The sequence below is a fragment of the Scleropages formosus genome, chromosome 1, assembly GCF_900964775.1.
Source record: "Scleropages formosus chromosome 1, fSclFor1.1, whole genome shotgun sequence".
NCBI classification, from domain to species: Eukaryota; Metazoa; Chordata; class Actinopteri; order Osteoglossiformes; family Osteoglossidae; genus Scleropages; species Scleropages formosus.
In genome coordinates, this window is record NC_041806.1 from 20,432,117 (window position 1) to 20,448,099 (window position 15,983).

The following is a 15,983-nucleotide window of genomic DNA, read 5'->3' on the forward strand; positions in this document are numbered from 1 at the left end:
GCCGTATTCCCAGTTATGCCTAGGGGCCGTCCGTCCATGCGCAGCATCCTCCTGCTCAGTGTGTGACTTCCAAATACTGTGCTCGTAACCTTTCCAACAAAGAGCCTCTCTGTGAGCCGGAGCCACCGCAAGCACCGCCTGCACGCATGGTGCAGAGCTCATGATCAGAGCATGAACGCTAATGCGCGGTGGGAGATGCCACAGACAAAGATGCAGCCGGTTACCTTGACTGGAAGTGCTACATTCAGCTTGGGGCTCTGTAATGCATCTCAGCTAAGGGGAGGGGGCTGAAGTCAGAGCTCTCACTGTGTTCTGGCTCAGTGGAATGTGGAACCCCGGAACGTAACATAAGAACAGGGAAGTAAAAACATATGAATGGCAGATCATTCTGCTGACATTAAAGAGCTCCTGTACCAACTGTATAATCTAAAAGTAAAAAGGCACGTAGCACTCTCAATCTTAACAGAACAAATCTGCACAGGAGGCAGATGCGTTTTGGCCAGATGCCTTCATCAGCGTGCAATGACATTACGTAAAGAAACACCAAGACTGTACAGAATGTGGCAGCTTACGTCAGTTGTTAGACAAACATCTGACTGAATCCAGTAATTAAGTGGCAAATAGGAATCAAACAAGCACTGAACATGGATTACAAGCACAAAACTAAAAGCAATAACAAAAACAGAAAAACTAAATTACAAAATACAGCATAAAAAGGTACCTCCTTATTCAGCCAATTCTGTGCACACTGAATTCCTGCTTTGAGTGTTCTGCCATTTCTTATGGATCTGTCACAAAACTATATGACTCAGACAAGAGCGTACAATTTACATTCAATGACATTTAGTTGCTGGCCAGTAAATGTTGTTTATAACCTTGAGTATCAAGTGACTAGCACTCAAGTTACAGAAAAGAGGAATAAAGGTGATGAGTGTCAGACGTAAGGGTGCCAAAACTAACAAATTGAACGTGACCAGGCGGTAAGACTCAGCGGAGGGGGCCATTACCTCACTGAGGTCAGCAATGGTCAGGTTCATGCCCGCCAGCTGCTTCCAAACAGGTTCAGCAAGGTTCAGGCTCAGCGGGCTGCCACTACGAATGGCAATGCCCAGGAGGACACCTTCAGGAACAGGGTGTGGAATGTAGTTAGCAACCTCTAATATACACGACACATTACTATTCCAGTATCCCTCAGATTAACTGGATGGACTGTGCTGCCGGTCTGGAGCCCCCAGTGGGCCACACCCACCTAGGAAACGAAACATGTTGATGTGCAAGGGTGATTTAGCAGCAGGGTTGAGCAGAAAGCAGTCACGGTTGGCGCCTGATTCGTCGCGGCCGTTGGGCGTCACGATGAGCAACGGCGTGAGGCCATTCTGCAGCTCCTCGCACATCTCAGCGATGGACTCGCTATAGCCACCACCACAGTCGTCAACAGATTCTCCTGAGGCCCGGAGCACAGGTTCACGTATTAATGTAAATCGTCTCACTTGGTTGGCTTTGTTCTATAACCATGTTTCGCATTTCTGAAATCTCGTACTTATGAGCAGTTCGAACATACCAACAAACTTGACCTTCCAGACGCGGTGCGGCAACAGCAAACTGTCAAGGCTGAAGGAGCTCATCTTGGCACACATCTGGCCGAAAACAGACTTGGTGCCATCAGGCCCTGCCAAGCCACCCTTGCTCCTTGAACGCTTCACCTGGGAGTGGAGAGAGGGAGGCACAAGAGGGAGAAAAGAGCTGGTGAGCTGCTACTGAGTGCCAGATTCAGTCATCTTCCCACCAAACTGAGCTCAGTGAAGCACAAAGAGGTACCAACGTTGGGACCCCGGAAGAACAGTCTGCTTCTAGCGCCTGTGTTAACAGTCAAGTGCAGAAACAAACACCTCCCTATTTGATGCATCTGATGCGCTTTTACTGTGGGATAAGATCTCTCTCACTGAGAATGGTGGTCACATGTACAGCACAATGCTGGACTTTGAGCTGAAGACCCTTCAGAGCCTCACAAGCTTCCTTTCCCACAAGTGTGCTTGGCGACCTCGCTTACAGCACCATCATGAATCATCAGTCTCACACTCGTACACACTCAGGAAAGAGACAGAGTCTCGTAAGGCAGTCTACAGTGAGCACATGGCTAAAAATATCACTCCCAAGCTGGTACTGAATGCTTAGCTATTCTGTTTGCTCCACTGCAACTCGTTACAGTAACAACCTGAAATTCGTATTTGAATAAAATATAAATGAAGCATAAAGGCTATTTTACACTGCTATGAAAATGTGTCAAAGGTTTAGTGGCAGGTTTGTTTGGTACCTGGATCCTGTTCAGCTCCACCACAGGTCCATGTTGTCTGTCTCGAACCATGGTGGCCTGGACAACCTTGCGAAATGCTGCTTCCTGGAACAGAGGACAGCATTAAAATATAAAATATATATTGCACATATTCCGTAAGCATGTGTGACAGCATGCATGTAGTATTTGCGCACACGAGCCTACGTGTTTGAAAGAGATGATTACTGAACATACACTCCTCACCTTGCCCTGTGAAATGAGGATGCCTCTAAGTGTATCAAATCCGACCGAGGGGCCCTGGCCTGTCTGGCCCAGCCGACCCTCCAGGTCGAACATAGGCATGCAGGGGCAGAAAAGCTCCGAGATATGGTGCAACAGGAGGAGCCGATTGCGCAGGGCGATGATGGGGATCTCCTGCAGGTGGTTGTACTCCATTGGAACCTAAGAAGAATAAACCATTCGGCGTTTCTTATAAAGCCGACCAATCTATCACAATTTGTTTCCGTTCTGTACAACCTGGACCAAAAGATGACCAGTTCAACTCCCATGACGGGGCCAGGCAATTGAACCCGTTGGAAAAAAGATGCCTAAACCTGAACTGTCGCTGTAAGTAATACTACATAACCATATGATATACAAGGATCTCCATGTAAAATAAATTAAAATCTGAATATTTTAAATTGTGGCCCAGGTATTCAGTTCCTTAACCACAATCCTCTTTTCTACCCTACGTTTTCTATTACTATTCTTTCTTTAGCTGACACCTTTGTCTAAGGTAACTTAGGCCAACCTTCACAACAATGTTTTGCTGTCTCTCAACAGTTTCTTTCTTTGTCAGCATTGCACAGAAGCAGCACTTGTTGTGGTTGTCCTACCTGAGCAGGCAGCTTTCCCGCATTGGCAGGCTTGCTGGTAGACCAAGCAAGAGTATGAGCGGAGCCACAGGCAACCCTGTTGATCTTCTTCCCTTGTAGAGCCGCCACCAGCCGTGGCCTCTGGATGGCATTGGTGGTGCCGTCCCCCAGCTGGCCTTCATCGTTGTCTCCCCAGGTGTAGACCTCCCCTAGGGTTCAAGGAGATAGTCATCATGCTCCAGAAGTATCAACCCTTGCTATTGACTAAGCTATAGCACCAGCCATTGTTTGCACTCATATCACAAGAGCTTAAGTTAGTAGAAGCAGAAAATTTTGGTCTGCTCTAAATGTCCGATTTTCCTCAAGGGTATTTTAGCAATGAAAAGGCAGGCAGGGAAGAAAAGAAGAAATTGATAGATATAACAAATGGTTAAGAAAGCCAGAAGGGATGGGGGGAAATCGAATCCTGCATTGGCCATAACCAATGCAGTCTATGAATACAAAACTGAGTTTGAAAAGACCTTTCTTTCATACATCGAGGGAATTTCTAAGCCAAGCTGGACTAAGAACAAAAAACTACATGTGAAGAAAAGGAACTTCACAGATCCATCTCCCAGGAAAGACTTCAAAGATATCCAACTACAACAGATGATCGGAAGTGATCAACGAAGGAGACATTACATCTGTCAAAATGTTCTGGCAGACAGGCCATGTCTACTCCAACTACTGGTAGACCAAGGAGTTTGTCAGCAGCATGCAGTTGTAGAGCATAACTGGAAGGCTAGACCCAAAGAAATTTTTTGATCAGTTAGTGTTTCAGAAAACTCCTACCGTCCTCAGTGCAGCAGACACAGTGCAGGGACCCTGTGGCAATGGCAGTCACCTTCTTGCCCTGCAAGCCCTGCACCTGTCGCGGCCGGCGTACATGGTCGTCAGAGCCGTGGCCCAGTCGGTGGTAGTCTCCTTTCCCCCTGTGGAGAGAGAAAAACGGTTGGGTTCTGGTGCAGGAGATAGAAACAGACACGTCACTGTAATGATCATGACTGATAAAATTAACACCAATTCTTTAGTACTACTCATTACAATACAGCGAGCGTACAAGTTAACATTGTTTTTGCACTTTACCCCTGTAGGTTAGTAGACTGCACGAACTGAGTAAAATAGTGAAAAGGTTGTGAACACAGTGCAGGCCAAATCACACATCTCCCAGGAGTCCTTCAGCTAATTAGGAGGATTACCGAGGAATTGGCCTCTGCACAACCAGCCTGGGCTTCACTCACCAGGTGTAGACAGAGCCAGATTTCGTCAGAGCCACAGAGAACTGGGAACCGCACTCCACCTTGACCACACCCAGGCCCGTGAGAGAATCGATCTGCAAGTCGTATGGGGGGGGTTAAGCAGGCCTCACAGTGCAATAATAGAGAGTTCTCGGACACAGTTCATGTTTAAATTTCAAAATAGATCAACGGGGGAATTTTTTCTGTCTCCAAGTTTCCCTGACCGCTGAGACTGAGACCCTATACAAACCTTCATGGGCACCTTACAACCATCGCTGCCTCCACGGCCCAGTTTGCCATAGTCACCGTCCCCCCACGACCACACCATGTCGTCATCTGTCAGGCACAGCGTCTGGGCATCACCACTGCCACAGGCCACGTCGATAACGCGGTGACCCTGCAGCGCATCCACCTTGACAAAAGACACACATACCCAAACTGTACACAGCTGATAGGCATTGCTCCCAGAGCCAGAGAAGAAGTGAGGATTCCTTTGTACTTAGAATCCAGCAGGACAGCATTAGAGTTTAAAAGGAAGGTTACCAGGTCATGCCCCAAATGGGATTTCCTGCTGTACCAATAAGCAGAGTTTAGCTAGAATTACTTGAGTACAAATATCCAACTGTCAAAAATGGCCAAACAAAATTTAAAAAAAGATGTAAAAAGCATGGTTCTATTTTTTACTGACCCAGTGAGCTCTCAGTGCAGAATATCAGGTACAGTACCTACGTGAATGATGAACCTCAGTGCAGCAAGCGGTAGGGAACAAACTAGGTTTGCTTGAGACTTTCACGTCCACAGCTATATCTCCTTCTCTCAATGTAATGCATAAATTGTACTTTTGCTGAGATATACATCGCTTTGGACAAAATAAATGTAAATGTAATGTACAGGAGAAGGAAAAGGGCCTCCTCACCAAGAGCACTTCACCTTCTGGGGAATGACCTTGTGCCCGCTATTTAGCCTAGGCCTTTCCAGAAGGCAACAGCATTGAGAGCAAGTTTCATGGAAGCGGCAATGAGTAGGGGAATGCTAATGGCAACTGAGTCCAGGAAAATTGGTCCTTGGTCACCTCACACCAGCTCAGAGCATTATAGTAAACCACAGGAACAAAACTCAGGTCATCGGGGCTACAGGGTTTGCTGGCTTCCACTTTACTTCAGCTCGTAATCGCTTTATTGGAAGTCATTAGTTGGATAAGTCACTTTAAGTGTTTCAGGTGTAAATCAGGCACTAATTACAATTTATTCTCAAGCCTACTGGACTCTAGCCCTTGAGGACGAGAACTGGGCAGCCCTGGACTGTGTGAGAGAAGATCTCTTTGTTTCTGCATCCTTCACTCACTCACAGGAAGCGAAGGGGTGGCATACATACCAGTTTGGGCTTGAGCTGATCTTCACTGTCCCCATGGCCCAGGCGGCCGTAGCGACCCTTGCCCCAAGTGTAGAGCTCGCCACTGGCAGTGATGCAGGCACTGTGTGCACCACCGGCTGCAATGTCCACCACCTCCACACCACGCAGGGATTCAATCACTCGTGGTCGATCGCATGGACTGTAGAAGAGGGAAATCCGTCAACTGAATCTCCTTACTCAGTAGCCTGTCGCTCACGCAAAGACGTGTAACTCATAAAATGGTTTATAAGGGATTAAGGAAGTCTTTCACCATTTCCTGCTCTTTGATAATGTAAAAGTTCATCACGTGTAATGATGCCATCTACAGGCTATCGTGGTCACAGCACTATCACGACTGAACACGTTCTAGTCAGAAGATACCGTATTGTACTTAGTACTGTACTTTGAGCAGCAAATCATGGTGGGTGGCATGGTAGCACAGCGAGTAGCGCTGCTGTCTTACAGCACCTGGGTGGTGTGTGAGAACGTGGGTTCGATCCCCGCTCAGTCTGTGTGGAATTTGCATGTTCTCCCCGTGTCTGCGTGGGTTTCCTCCGGATGCTCCGGTTTCCTCCCAAAGACATGCTGTTCAGGTTCTCCTTAGTGTGTGAGTGTCAGAGAGAATGTGTTTCACTGGTGTATGGATGAGTGACCCATTGTAAGTAGTGTATCTAGTAGTGTAAGTCACCTTGGTGAATAAGGGGTGTGGGCTACTACGCTACATAGTACGCGTTATAAGTCACTTTGGAGAAAAAGCGTCTGCTAAGCGAATAAATGTAAATCAGTTAATGATATGGAAAGCCTGGATAACTTTTGGTCATGAAAGCAATGTCCTGACCTCCTATTGCCATGGCCAAGTTTTCCATCTTCAGCCTCCCCCCAGGAGTAGACTTCTCCCTCTGAGGACAGCGCAAGGCAGTGCTTGCCACCAGAGTTCACTGCCACCTTGCGAATGAAAACATGCTGGATGGACTCCAGCAGTGTGGGTGTGGACACAGATTCTGTGCCCCCAATGCCGAGGCGGCCCCCAGCTCCATAGCCCGTAGCGTATAGCTAGAGGAAAAGTACAGGAGATCACCAGTTCTACTTTTTACCAACTTATTTGGAGAATTCTGATGCATTGTCTTATTTGCGCCAATTAATAGGAGGGAGAGCACCCTGGATACATTTCCCCCACTCCAGAGGAAGGCCCTCACCTTGCCGTCGGCTGTCACGGCAAACAGAGTTTGCTCCCCACCAATAAGCTGCACAGGGCGGAGCATGGCAAGCGCTTCAGTCGGGGTAGGCACCTTCACTTTGGCCCCCTCAATGCCTCCCAGTTGGCCTCGGTGATTATGTCCCCAGCCATAGATGGTACCGCTTCCGCCAGCAGAGAGCGTCCAGTCGTCAGGTCGCCTAGAGGTGCAGAGAGCAGCTCATGGTAACATACCACAAGTGATGTCGTGATTACGGAGAAACTGCTACCACTATTCAGCTTGACTTGCCAGGACGACTACCGTAGCCACCTTACATTTTCATTATTCAATTAGCTGATGCTTTTTTTCCAAAGCAACCTATAATTTTAATTCAATTCAATTCATTTTTATGGAGTGCTATTCTCACGCAGTGACACAAGAGTGCTTTAACACAGGCATAAGGCAAGAAAAACGAATACATCAGATAATAAACAAAGAAGACAGTTTACTAATGACTACCATAATATAGTATTTATAGAGCTATAAGTATGCCTACTGGCCATGGAGGAAAGGAACAAAAACTCCCAACTGAAAATCGAGGGAGGAGAAAAGGAAGAAGACGAGGGAGAGAGAGAGAGAGAGAGAGAGGAGAAAAAAAAAAAAAAAAAAAAAAAAAAAAACTCTGGGGGTCCAAGGGCCAGTGGTTATAATTTGAAGATGCTTAGAATTATTTACCTATATATACAGGTAGGTAGTTTATACTGGAGCAATTCAGGGTAAGTATCTTGCTCAAGGGTACTACAGCTGGAGGTGGGAATTTAACCTGCAACCCTTGGGTCCAAAAGGTAGTAGCTCTAATCAGTATGCTACTAGCCTCAAGAAAAGTACAGGAGCCATTTTCAGGTACATGGATTAAAGCATGTCTATGGGGAATAAATGGGGCCCTTGACTTCTGAATTCAACTGGGACTTAAACATGACACCCTGAGTACCTATTCATCCACTGGACAAGATGCTCATCCTGCTCCCTCTTGAACAGATCGTGGCACTCGTGAAGAGTGTTCATGTTCTCATGGTCCGCCATAAGCTCACGGATTTTCTTGGCCACCTAATGAGACCACATCAATAAATCAAATGCATTTTGAATGAATACCGGAGGACAAATGGAGTGCTGCCAACAAATGAAGCACGAAGACACACCTCGTCGAGAAACGGGCGTGGAAGGGGGGTCCTCTTGTCCAAAGCCACGGCTACCCTAGAGGCAGTGCAGTATCTGCGGAACCAGGCCCATTTGTGGGTTTCTGCACAGCAAGGTAGTGTGTCTAGTTCCAGGTCACAGGCCAATGCAACAAGAACCTAAAACAGGGAGTGACATCAGCATCACTGTAAATATCACTGTCAACAGTCCCGTCAGGCACATTAGATATGTCCCCTCCAGCAACCACGTCTTTGCAAACGAGTCACTACACTCGCCTACTGGGTACCTTGAAAAAAGGGCTATGGAGCAGCTGCTTGCCCCCTCTCACAATGGGATCCTCATATTCGTATTGCCTCTGGAGGGCCTCAGGAAGCCCCTTCACCAGTGCTGCCAGTGCGCTGCCGGTGAAACTCTGAAAGGGACAGCACAGCGAGGCGCTAACATATGAACTAGGGCTGGTGAGAATGATAGGAATAATGTATTGGTCTGCTTAACAGTCTGACTCAAGGAGGGATGACCACATTGCAGACGGAGAAGCACTTGCCATAGAGCGTGCCTCGCCATCACCGTCTCCAAGCAGCCTGTTGATGTTGATGGACTGGCCAAACTCTGTGGTGAGCAGTTTACGTAACCTCTGCAGAGCCCACATGCGGTGGCCGGCCGCTGCAGAAACACACAGAACATCAACACAGACTGAACGTGCAGGGAAGTGCCGCCATGGTCTGTTTCTCTGACTTTGCATACATTTCTAATTATGTGAAATGATGGTAAATACATTATCTGGAGGCAAGAGACAAAAACTGTTTGAGGCTGACCTACCCAAGGCACTCAGCTGAGCGCAGGCTGCTAGTGAAGCAGCCAGCCGTGGCACAATACTCCTGTTGGAGGCCAGGTTGAGCCGGAAGTCCAGCAGGCAGGTTACCAGGTCCATTGATGGGCAAGAGAGGATGCAACGGTCTGACAGCAGGTCTTTGGGACCTGAAGAAAAGACAGCCAGGTGTCAAATCAATTTCTTTGCAGGTAACAGTATTTAAGAAACCATATTTGAAACCAGACATATTGAAAGACAAAAAGTTTACTGGTTCAAGTCCTAGAAGTGGCACTACTGCTGTAGTGTTGAGAAAGGTTTTAAACATGAAGACTTTCACAGAACTGAAGAAATGATAAGAGTTTTTCAAATGGATAAAAGTTACGAATTTGTGCCCACAGAATGGCTTATGGGATGTACCAGCTGCAGGCATGATGGGATACACCGTGAACCGCCAACCCCAGCCATTGACAGAGCCATCGCTGGTGAACTTCCACTTGAGTTCATCACCCGGGATTCGGAGTTCACTGGACCAGTCAGACCACTCCCGACCTGACAAACAGGGCAGGGGTGCAGAGGGTGTTCCAACAAAAATATGCAAATAAATAATCCACACAAAAACATGTCATAAGGCCAATTTGCACCTCCTAGTTTGTGCTTAGCACATGCACCACTACAAAATCTTTTAGATGAAGAAGAAAGTATGAAACAAAAAAACCATTATGGAACTATGGTAAAGTAAAATGGCTGAAAATGACCCCATGCATGCCACAAATCTAAGACTTACTGAACACATTATAAAGATGCTGGAGTTGTGATCACCTGATCGGACAGATACAATCCTATTGGCCCCATCCATGATTGTGAGCGGGTCGTGCCGTCTCTCAGTGGAGCACTGTCGGTCAAATTCCACCCTCAGTCCTTCAGCACCTGCAACAAGATGACCGTTCCTGTCCAGTCAATTACAGCTGAAAGCATACAGTTGCTAAGAGAAAAGCTGCTCTTTAGAGAACTTCAAAGCTAATGGCTCTTAGAAATTTAAATTTCTGTTGGGGGGGAAAAAAAAGGGCTGTGGATGACATTTAACTATCTTACATTCACAGAAAATAACGATTACATCCGCTTTGGAGTTTCACCACTCGAGCAGTTCGCTTAGCGGTACCTGGGATCTTGACCGTGCCACTGGTGGATGTGTCGTCCGTATAGGGGTGGCTACTCTCCACAACCACAGGCTGGGATGACAGACGCCCGCTCTGTGAGTCCGTGGCAACATCTTCCAGTTCCGTCACACATAACTCCAAGAGCACGTCAGCTACCTGCTTACATACAAATCACACACACTGCTCAATACTATCAGTACTGGTATGACCCAGGGAAAGTCACAGCAAGACATACACACAAATTACCATCATACATTATAATAAATATTAGTATACTCTCTCACACACACACACACACACACACACACACACACACACACACACACACAATTAACATAAAATATAAATTCTGAATGTCCTAGACATGAGAAGGAGAAGTTGGCACACCTGTGGGTAGGCTGTGCCCATGCCAGACAGAACTGCAGACAGCACCTCCCGACCCTTCTCCCCCGCACGCATAGACACGGCCAGCTTGAGCAAGTCCACCAAGACACGCGTATCATCTGGCACCAACAGGCTGGTGAACTCATCCAGGTACTGGGGTTCAGGCCCGGTGGCCTTGCTCTGGCTCTCTGAGTCCTACACACAGTGAAAGGTCACATCATCCATACTTTGCTGTACTGTGATAACTCAATAACAATATTGTATAATGACATCTCCGAGGATGTTCACTGGTTTGCAGTGCTGACCTCTTTGGTTTTGGTCATTGTCTCTGCAATGATGCTGGCAGCACCAGGGTCATCGGTCACTGGAATGAAGGGGCGAGAGGAGGCTGCTGCTGCGGAGGGGGTTACCGCAGATGTCGGAGTCATGGCATCCTCTGAAGAGGTCACCTGTCAGGAGAACTGAATGAGTCAGGTCATGCAGTGCACTGTGCCTCAGTGGTCATCTGTTGCTTATAAATCCTGGACTCAAGGAGGGGGGAAAAAAAGAAAGGGAGAACCTTTCACCTAACCAACCCTCAAAAATATTCCAGACACAAGTTTCTTCTCTTCCCAGCTTTATGCTTTCTTCAACTCACTTTTTCTGCTCTTCCCTGTTTAGATTTTCAGAGAAATTTCACTGATATGCTAGAGTCCCACAGTTTCAGTTCAGCACATTTCAGGCCTTTCCCTCAAAAGTATCAGTAACATGAGAAAAACTTCAGAGGAACTTTTAACTTTCAGAGGCACAAAAAATCCCATGGCTCTTGATCTTTCATCTGTAACTCAGTCTTTAGTCTAACCTCTCGAGACTGCACCTTCTGTACACACTTCATAAAAACCTTCAGTGATCATTCCAAAAAGGAAACGTTCAAAGTGAAAGCTCTGATTGTGTCTTTGCAGGGGTTGGGAAACAGTTACCTCCCCCCTCTTGTCCTGCCAGGGGTTAGGGCTTTGGCACTCCTCTGCCTCTGCAGTCACTGGGGGGCGGTCTACCTCATAGGGGCTGGAGGCCGTAGATGAGTCAGAAGGTGGGATGGGTGAGCTGGAGGGACACTCCACTGGCAGAATCATGGAGGCAGGCATGAGAGCCCCTACCACTGCATCCCTAGGAACAGCACCCCAAGACACAGATGCAGACAGATTACCAACCAAGGCACACCGTTTAAATTCACCTAACCACCTCTTGCAAAGCAGCGTACAATTTTATGCTACGTACAATAATTTACCCATTAATATTAGGGTAATTTTTAACTAGCAATTCTGAATACTTCACTATACAGTACTTCAGTTACTGTATCTTAAAGTTACTACAGCAGACGGTGGAATTTGAACCTGGGTCCTTCAAGTGCAAGGCAGCAGCAGCTCCTCCCACTGTGCTATTTGCTGCCACCAGCAATATCGATTTATGAAATGCCATGCATTACAACTAACACTCCAAAAAAAAATTAAAAAATTAAAAAAAAAGTATATCAATGGGATATAACAATACATACATCTTAAAAAGGTTTATAATCCCATTGTAATTATTTATAAGGTATTTAGTCTGAGGAAATACCAGAATGAATGAAAAATCTCTAGAAGGGCAACAACACTACCACTCTTACCTTGCGTACATGATCTGCAGGGCAGAGAGAACGTGGGACAAGGCCTGCTGTTTGGCCAGGTTACCATCCAGTGAAAGCAGGATCTTGGCCAGGGATGGTCGATTGGGTTTCACGCTGCTCTGGCCACTCATCTTGTTACTGGTACTGGATGAGTCACTGTCTGACTGGACTCCTGAGGACAACAGGAAAAAATAAATTGATTAAAAACACCCCCTAATTTCTTTTGGCTTTATAATTGAGCAAATGGCAGTGGGAGCACCGACAGACTACTAGCCCATGGCTAGTTTTGCAGGTTCGCTCTTGTCCAGTCAGCTAATAAATAGTGATAGCCTCTCAATTCAATTCTTGGATAAAACAAATATTATGGACACAAGGGGAGGTCTTTGAAAAGTTAACCAATAATATCTCAATAATTAAGGGAGAAGACAGGGAGTCCCAAAGGGTTAGACTGATTTTTTAGGAAAAGACAGGGCCTTTTCACACTTTCGCGTAAGATTGTATTTTACCTGATGCCGAAACATCTACAAAGAAACCTGTCAGACCTGCATTCACCTAAATCAATCATGTCAACAACTGTTCTGCATGTGCACAAGAAACTAAGGCTCTGTGCGTCAGCCTTTGAGTTCGGCCCATCCCCTCCCTGTCTTGGGCACTTTTGGTACTAAAAAAAGTAAAGAAAATCCACGGTCCATTCAAAATACCAGACACTAGAAGAAATCTGAATGAAACCCCCGTGTGGTGACTCCTGAGAACAGAGTGCAAAACTTCATCCTAAAGAAGCAGCTCTGAGCCAAACTCCACTATGAGCATAAGGGTACCCAAGGAAGAAACAGCAGTGCAGGATGACAGATTACCCAAGTAAGATGCACCCAGGGAGTCCCTTGCCGTCTGAAACAGCACTGGCTCATGCACTGAGGGTGTGGTCACATCCACAGTGGTCCAGGCCACACTGTGTGAAGAGCCACAGGCCACACGGGTGATCTTCTGGCCCTCCAAGCCCTGCACCAGAGTGGGCTTTCGATTCACCGTGGTAGTGCCGTTTCCCTGCTGTCCATGGTCGTTGTCACCCCATGCATACACCTGTCAAAGCCCATGTATCACAACACACTCAAATAAGAATAGTGTCAGTAAGTCCACAGGGACCCTGGGCACAGCTCGCCTCTCTCATCTTGTCAGTGGTCCAATGTCATAAGAACATAATGAAGCAGGTCAGCTAAGGACAACATGAAAGAACTGCAGGCATATAATTAAATTTTTACAGCCTTATACCCATCTAATCACCAGGGGCCTGAAGTACAGGCTTGGAGCAAAAGCTACCTAACAGCTCCAGGAGAACACTGAACGCTGGTCCACATCATTTATCATTCATATGACTGAAGTCAAGAATGCTTTTACGGGCTTTACATCCATTTGGCACAGAGACAAGTAACGTTCACAGCGTCTCACTGCTAGGTGGATGAATGCATTGTGGAATATTGTTACTGTACTAAAGAGGAGAGTGGAACCCACTTGTCCAGTGTCAGTGACGGCCAGGCAGTGCAGTGCCCCAACGGCCACATGGACAATCTTCTTCCCCCTTAGACCCTCCACCATCTGGGGTTTGCGCACATGGACGTCAGTGCCGTGGCCAAGCCGGAAGTAGTCCCCCTTTCCCCTGAAGAAAAAAGTTAGAAGTTCAAGAAAAGGGGAAGAGAACACAGCCACATTTGCGCAAGAGTCTTAGAGATGTATGAATTCTGCACAACATTACCAGGTCCAGACAACACCAGACTTTGTGAGAGCCAGGGAGAATTGGGCCCCACACTCAATCTGACACACGCCCTGCCCATTGAGTCTCTCGATATTTTGGGGGATGTTGCAGCCCTCGCTGCCTCCGCGCCCTAGTTTGCCAAAGTCCCCATCCCCCCAGGAGAATACAAGGCCTGCAGGAAGAGCAAAAAGGGGAGAGAGAAACACATGTCACACAGTTCCACACATCGATATGAGATGCCAGTTTGGCTGGGAGTGTGTGCCACAGCGAGTACCTTCATCGGTCAGGGCCAGAGTCTGCGCATCCCGACTCCCACAGGCTACCTGCACAACACGATGGCCGAGAAGCACCTTCACCTGGGTAGAAACACAAGGCAACCCATCAAAGCTGGAAACAGCAAGGCACAGCGAGTGCCACTGCACTAGTGCAAAGGCACAAAAGGGAGGGTAAGGCCGAAAGGGATGTACCAGTTTTGGTCGGAGCTGTGTAGTGTTGTCCCCATGGCCCAGCCTCCCATACTCTCCCAGGCCCCAACTGTAGAGCTCCCCACTGGAGGTTATGGCTGCACTGTGGGAGCTCCCGCAGGCTATGTCCCGGATCCGCTTAGTCTTCAGGGCCTCAATGAGTCGTGGCTTGTCGCAGTTCCTGCACACCACATAACAAGGGGGTTTGGGGGCATTTTCTAAGTTACAAGAACATGCAAAGTTATTACAAAATCTAGGCTTCTTACATTCTGCTGAAATGGCCGAGTTTGCCGTCATCACCCTCGCCCCAGGAGAAGACCTTCCCATCCACGGTCAGGGCCATAGCATGGCGTCCACCTACAGGTGCAATCGACAGGTCAAAACACACTTGGCATAGGCCTTACAGGCTGTGCCAGAGGGCTCCAGCATCGATCGCAACGGGCACTTAATCTTGGTTAAAACTCTGTAAACAAATCATTGTTTGTATATTTGTTCTAAAGGCATTCTAATCCCTGTTATCCCCCACATAGTTTTCCTGCATTTCTGGAGTTAACCTTTTTTTAAATCAATCATCCACCATTTTTGTGACAAGGTCAAAGGGTAAACCAGTTCTATATCAAATTTAAGGAAGCAATAGCAGGACACACAGTGGAGGAGCAGGTAGCACTGGTCCTTCACAATATGTCACCAGAGCAATCAACGCAGGGTCAGTCCCCATTCAGTCTGTGCGGAATCTGCACGTTCTCCCCATATTTATGAGGGTTCCCTCACACAGCCCAAAGATGTGTTTGAGATGAATAGGTGACTCTAAATTGCTCTTTGTGCGAGTGTGCATGTATGCATGCGTTACATTCCATTGCTGTATACAAGTAGATGGGTGACTGACTGTAGGGAGTTTAGTGCTGCTTCTAGACAGTAAGTCACAGATAGTAGAGTCAGACAAATTATTGTGTAGCTTTGGAGAAAAGTGTCTGCTAGATGAGTAAATGTAGGCAGACAAGGCAGATTTGGGCACTGACCTGAGTGCACTGCTACCTTCTTCACCACATAGTTGCCAAGGGCTGTGATCTGCCTCGGGATGGGGATGGTACCGCTTGAGAGGCCTAGGCCAAGTCGCCCGTTTGTGGCTTCTCCGCAAGCATACACTTTCCCCTCTGCTGTCACTACAAAACACAGCCAGAAAGCATCTCAGCGCAAGGCTGGATTCCCTCTGATCCACCAGACTTTAGCAGGAATTACAACAGTACCAGAAAACATACAAGATATGACTGTACAGGATTGATTTAATTATGTATTATGACTTGTACACATCCCTTGTAAGTATACACACCTCACCAAAATGGCAAAAACAACTTTGGGTCCCTCTCCCACAACATTTGAGAAAAGAAAAGAAAAAAAAAAAAAAAACCAGAGTAATACTGAAACACAATAGCAAGGACTCAGAGAAATTACATGAGCCACAGCACCAATCTGGTGGAGGGGACAGGACACTCACCTGCAAACAGGCTCTTAGAACCACCTGCTACCTGTACTACGTTGAGGGCAGAAAGGGTCTCAGAAAACGAAGGCACCTTGATCTGCAGG

At 47.1% G+C, this 15,983-nt stretch overlaps 1 protein-coding gene across 12 annotated transcripts in view; it reads right to left on the reverse strand.

Annotated features, from left to right (window-relative positions):
• The window catches only part of herc2 (HECT and RLD domain containing E3 ubiquitin protein ligase 2), a 52,062-nt gene that overhangs the window by 2,386 nt on the left and 33,693 nt on the right, over positions 1-15,983 (reverse strand). For 6 of the 12 annotated variants that reach the window (XM_018750036.2, XM_018750039.2, XM_018750034.2 and 3 more), the window contains 32 exons: positions 15,895-15,976; positions 15,419-15,562; positions 14,666-14,756; positions 14,403-14,580; positions 14,210-14,291; positions 13,936-14,107; positions 13,695-13,839; positions 13,040-13,265; positions 12,186-12,357; positions 11,500-11,686; positions 10,846-10,989; positions 10,544-10,735; positions 10,159-10,315; positions 9,819-9,926; positions 9,396-9,548; positions 9,008-9,166; positions 8,733-8,851; positions 8,475-8,600; positions 8,191-8,346; positions 7,983-8,098; positions 7,013-7,211; positions 6,655-6,869; positions 5,799-5,976; positions 4,675-4,836; positions 4,428-4,519; positions 3,979-4,118; positions 3,169-3,356; positions 2,537-2,734; positions 2,315-2,398; positions 1,562-1,703; positions 1,250-1,444; positions 1,008-1,120 (listed from right to left, as the gene is read on the reverse strand). In XM_018750036.2, the coding sequence (XP_018605552.2) occupies positions 1,008-1,120; positions 1,250-1,444; positions 1,562-1,703; positions 2,315-2,398; positions 2,537-2,734; positions 3,169-3,356; positions 3,979-4,118; positions 4,428-4,519; positions 4,675-4,836; positions 5,799-5,976; positions 6,655-6,869; positions 7,013-7,211; positions 7,983-8,098; positions 8,191-8,346; positions 8,475-8,600; positions 8,733-8,851; positions 9,008-9,166; positions 9,396-9,548; positions 9,819-9,926; positions 10,159-10,315; positions 10,544-10,735; positions 10,846-10,989; positions 11,500-11,686; positions 12,186-12,357; positions 13,040-13,265; positions 13,695-13,839; positions 13,936-14,107; positions 14,210-14,291; positions 14,403-14,580; positions 14,666-14,756; positions 15,419-15,562; positions 15,895-15,976 (4,815 nt within the window). The remainder of the gene's footprint in view (positions 1-1,007; positions 1,121-1,249; positions 1,445-1,561; positions 1,704-2,314; positions 2,399-2,536; positions 2,735-3,168; positions 3,357-3,978; positions 4,119-4,427; positions 4,520-4,674; positions 4,837-5,798; positions 5,977-6,654; positions 6,870-7,012; positions 7,212-7,982; positions 8,099-8,190; positions 8,347-8,474; positions 8,601-8,732; positions 8,852-9,007; positions 9,167-9,395; positions 9,549-9,818; positions 9,927-10,158; positions 10,316-10,543; positions 10,736-10,845; positions 10,990-11,499; positions 11,687-12,185; positions 12,358-13,039; positions 13,266-13,694; positions 13,840-13,935; positions 14,108-14,209; positions 14,292-14,402; positions 14,581-14,665; positions 14,757-15,418; positions 15,563-15,894; positions 15,977-15,983) is intronic. The other 6 variants (XM_018750043.2, XM_018750042.2, XM_018750040.2 and 3 more) reach the window with 3 other exon arrangements.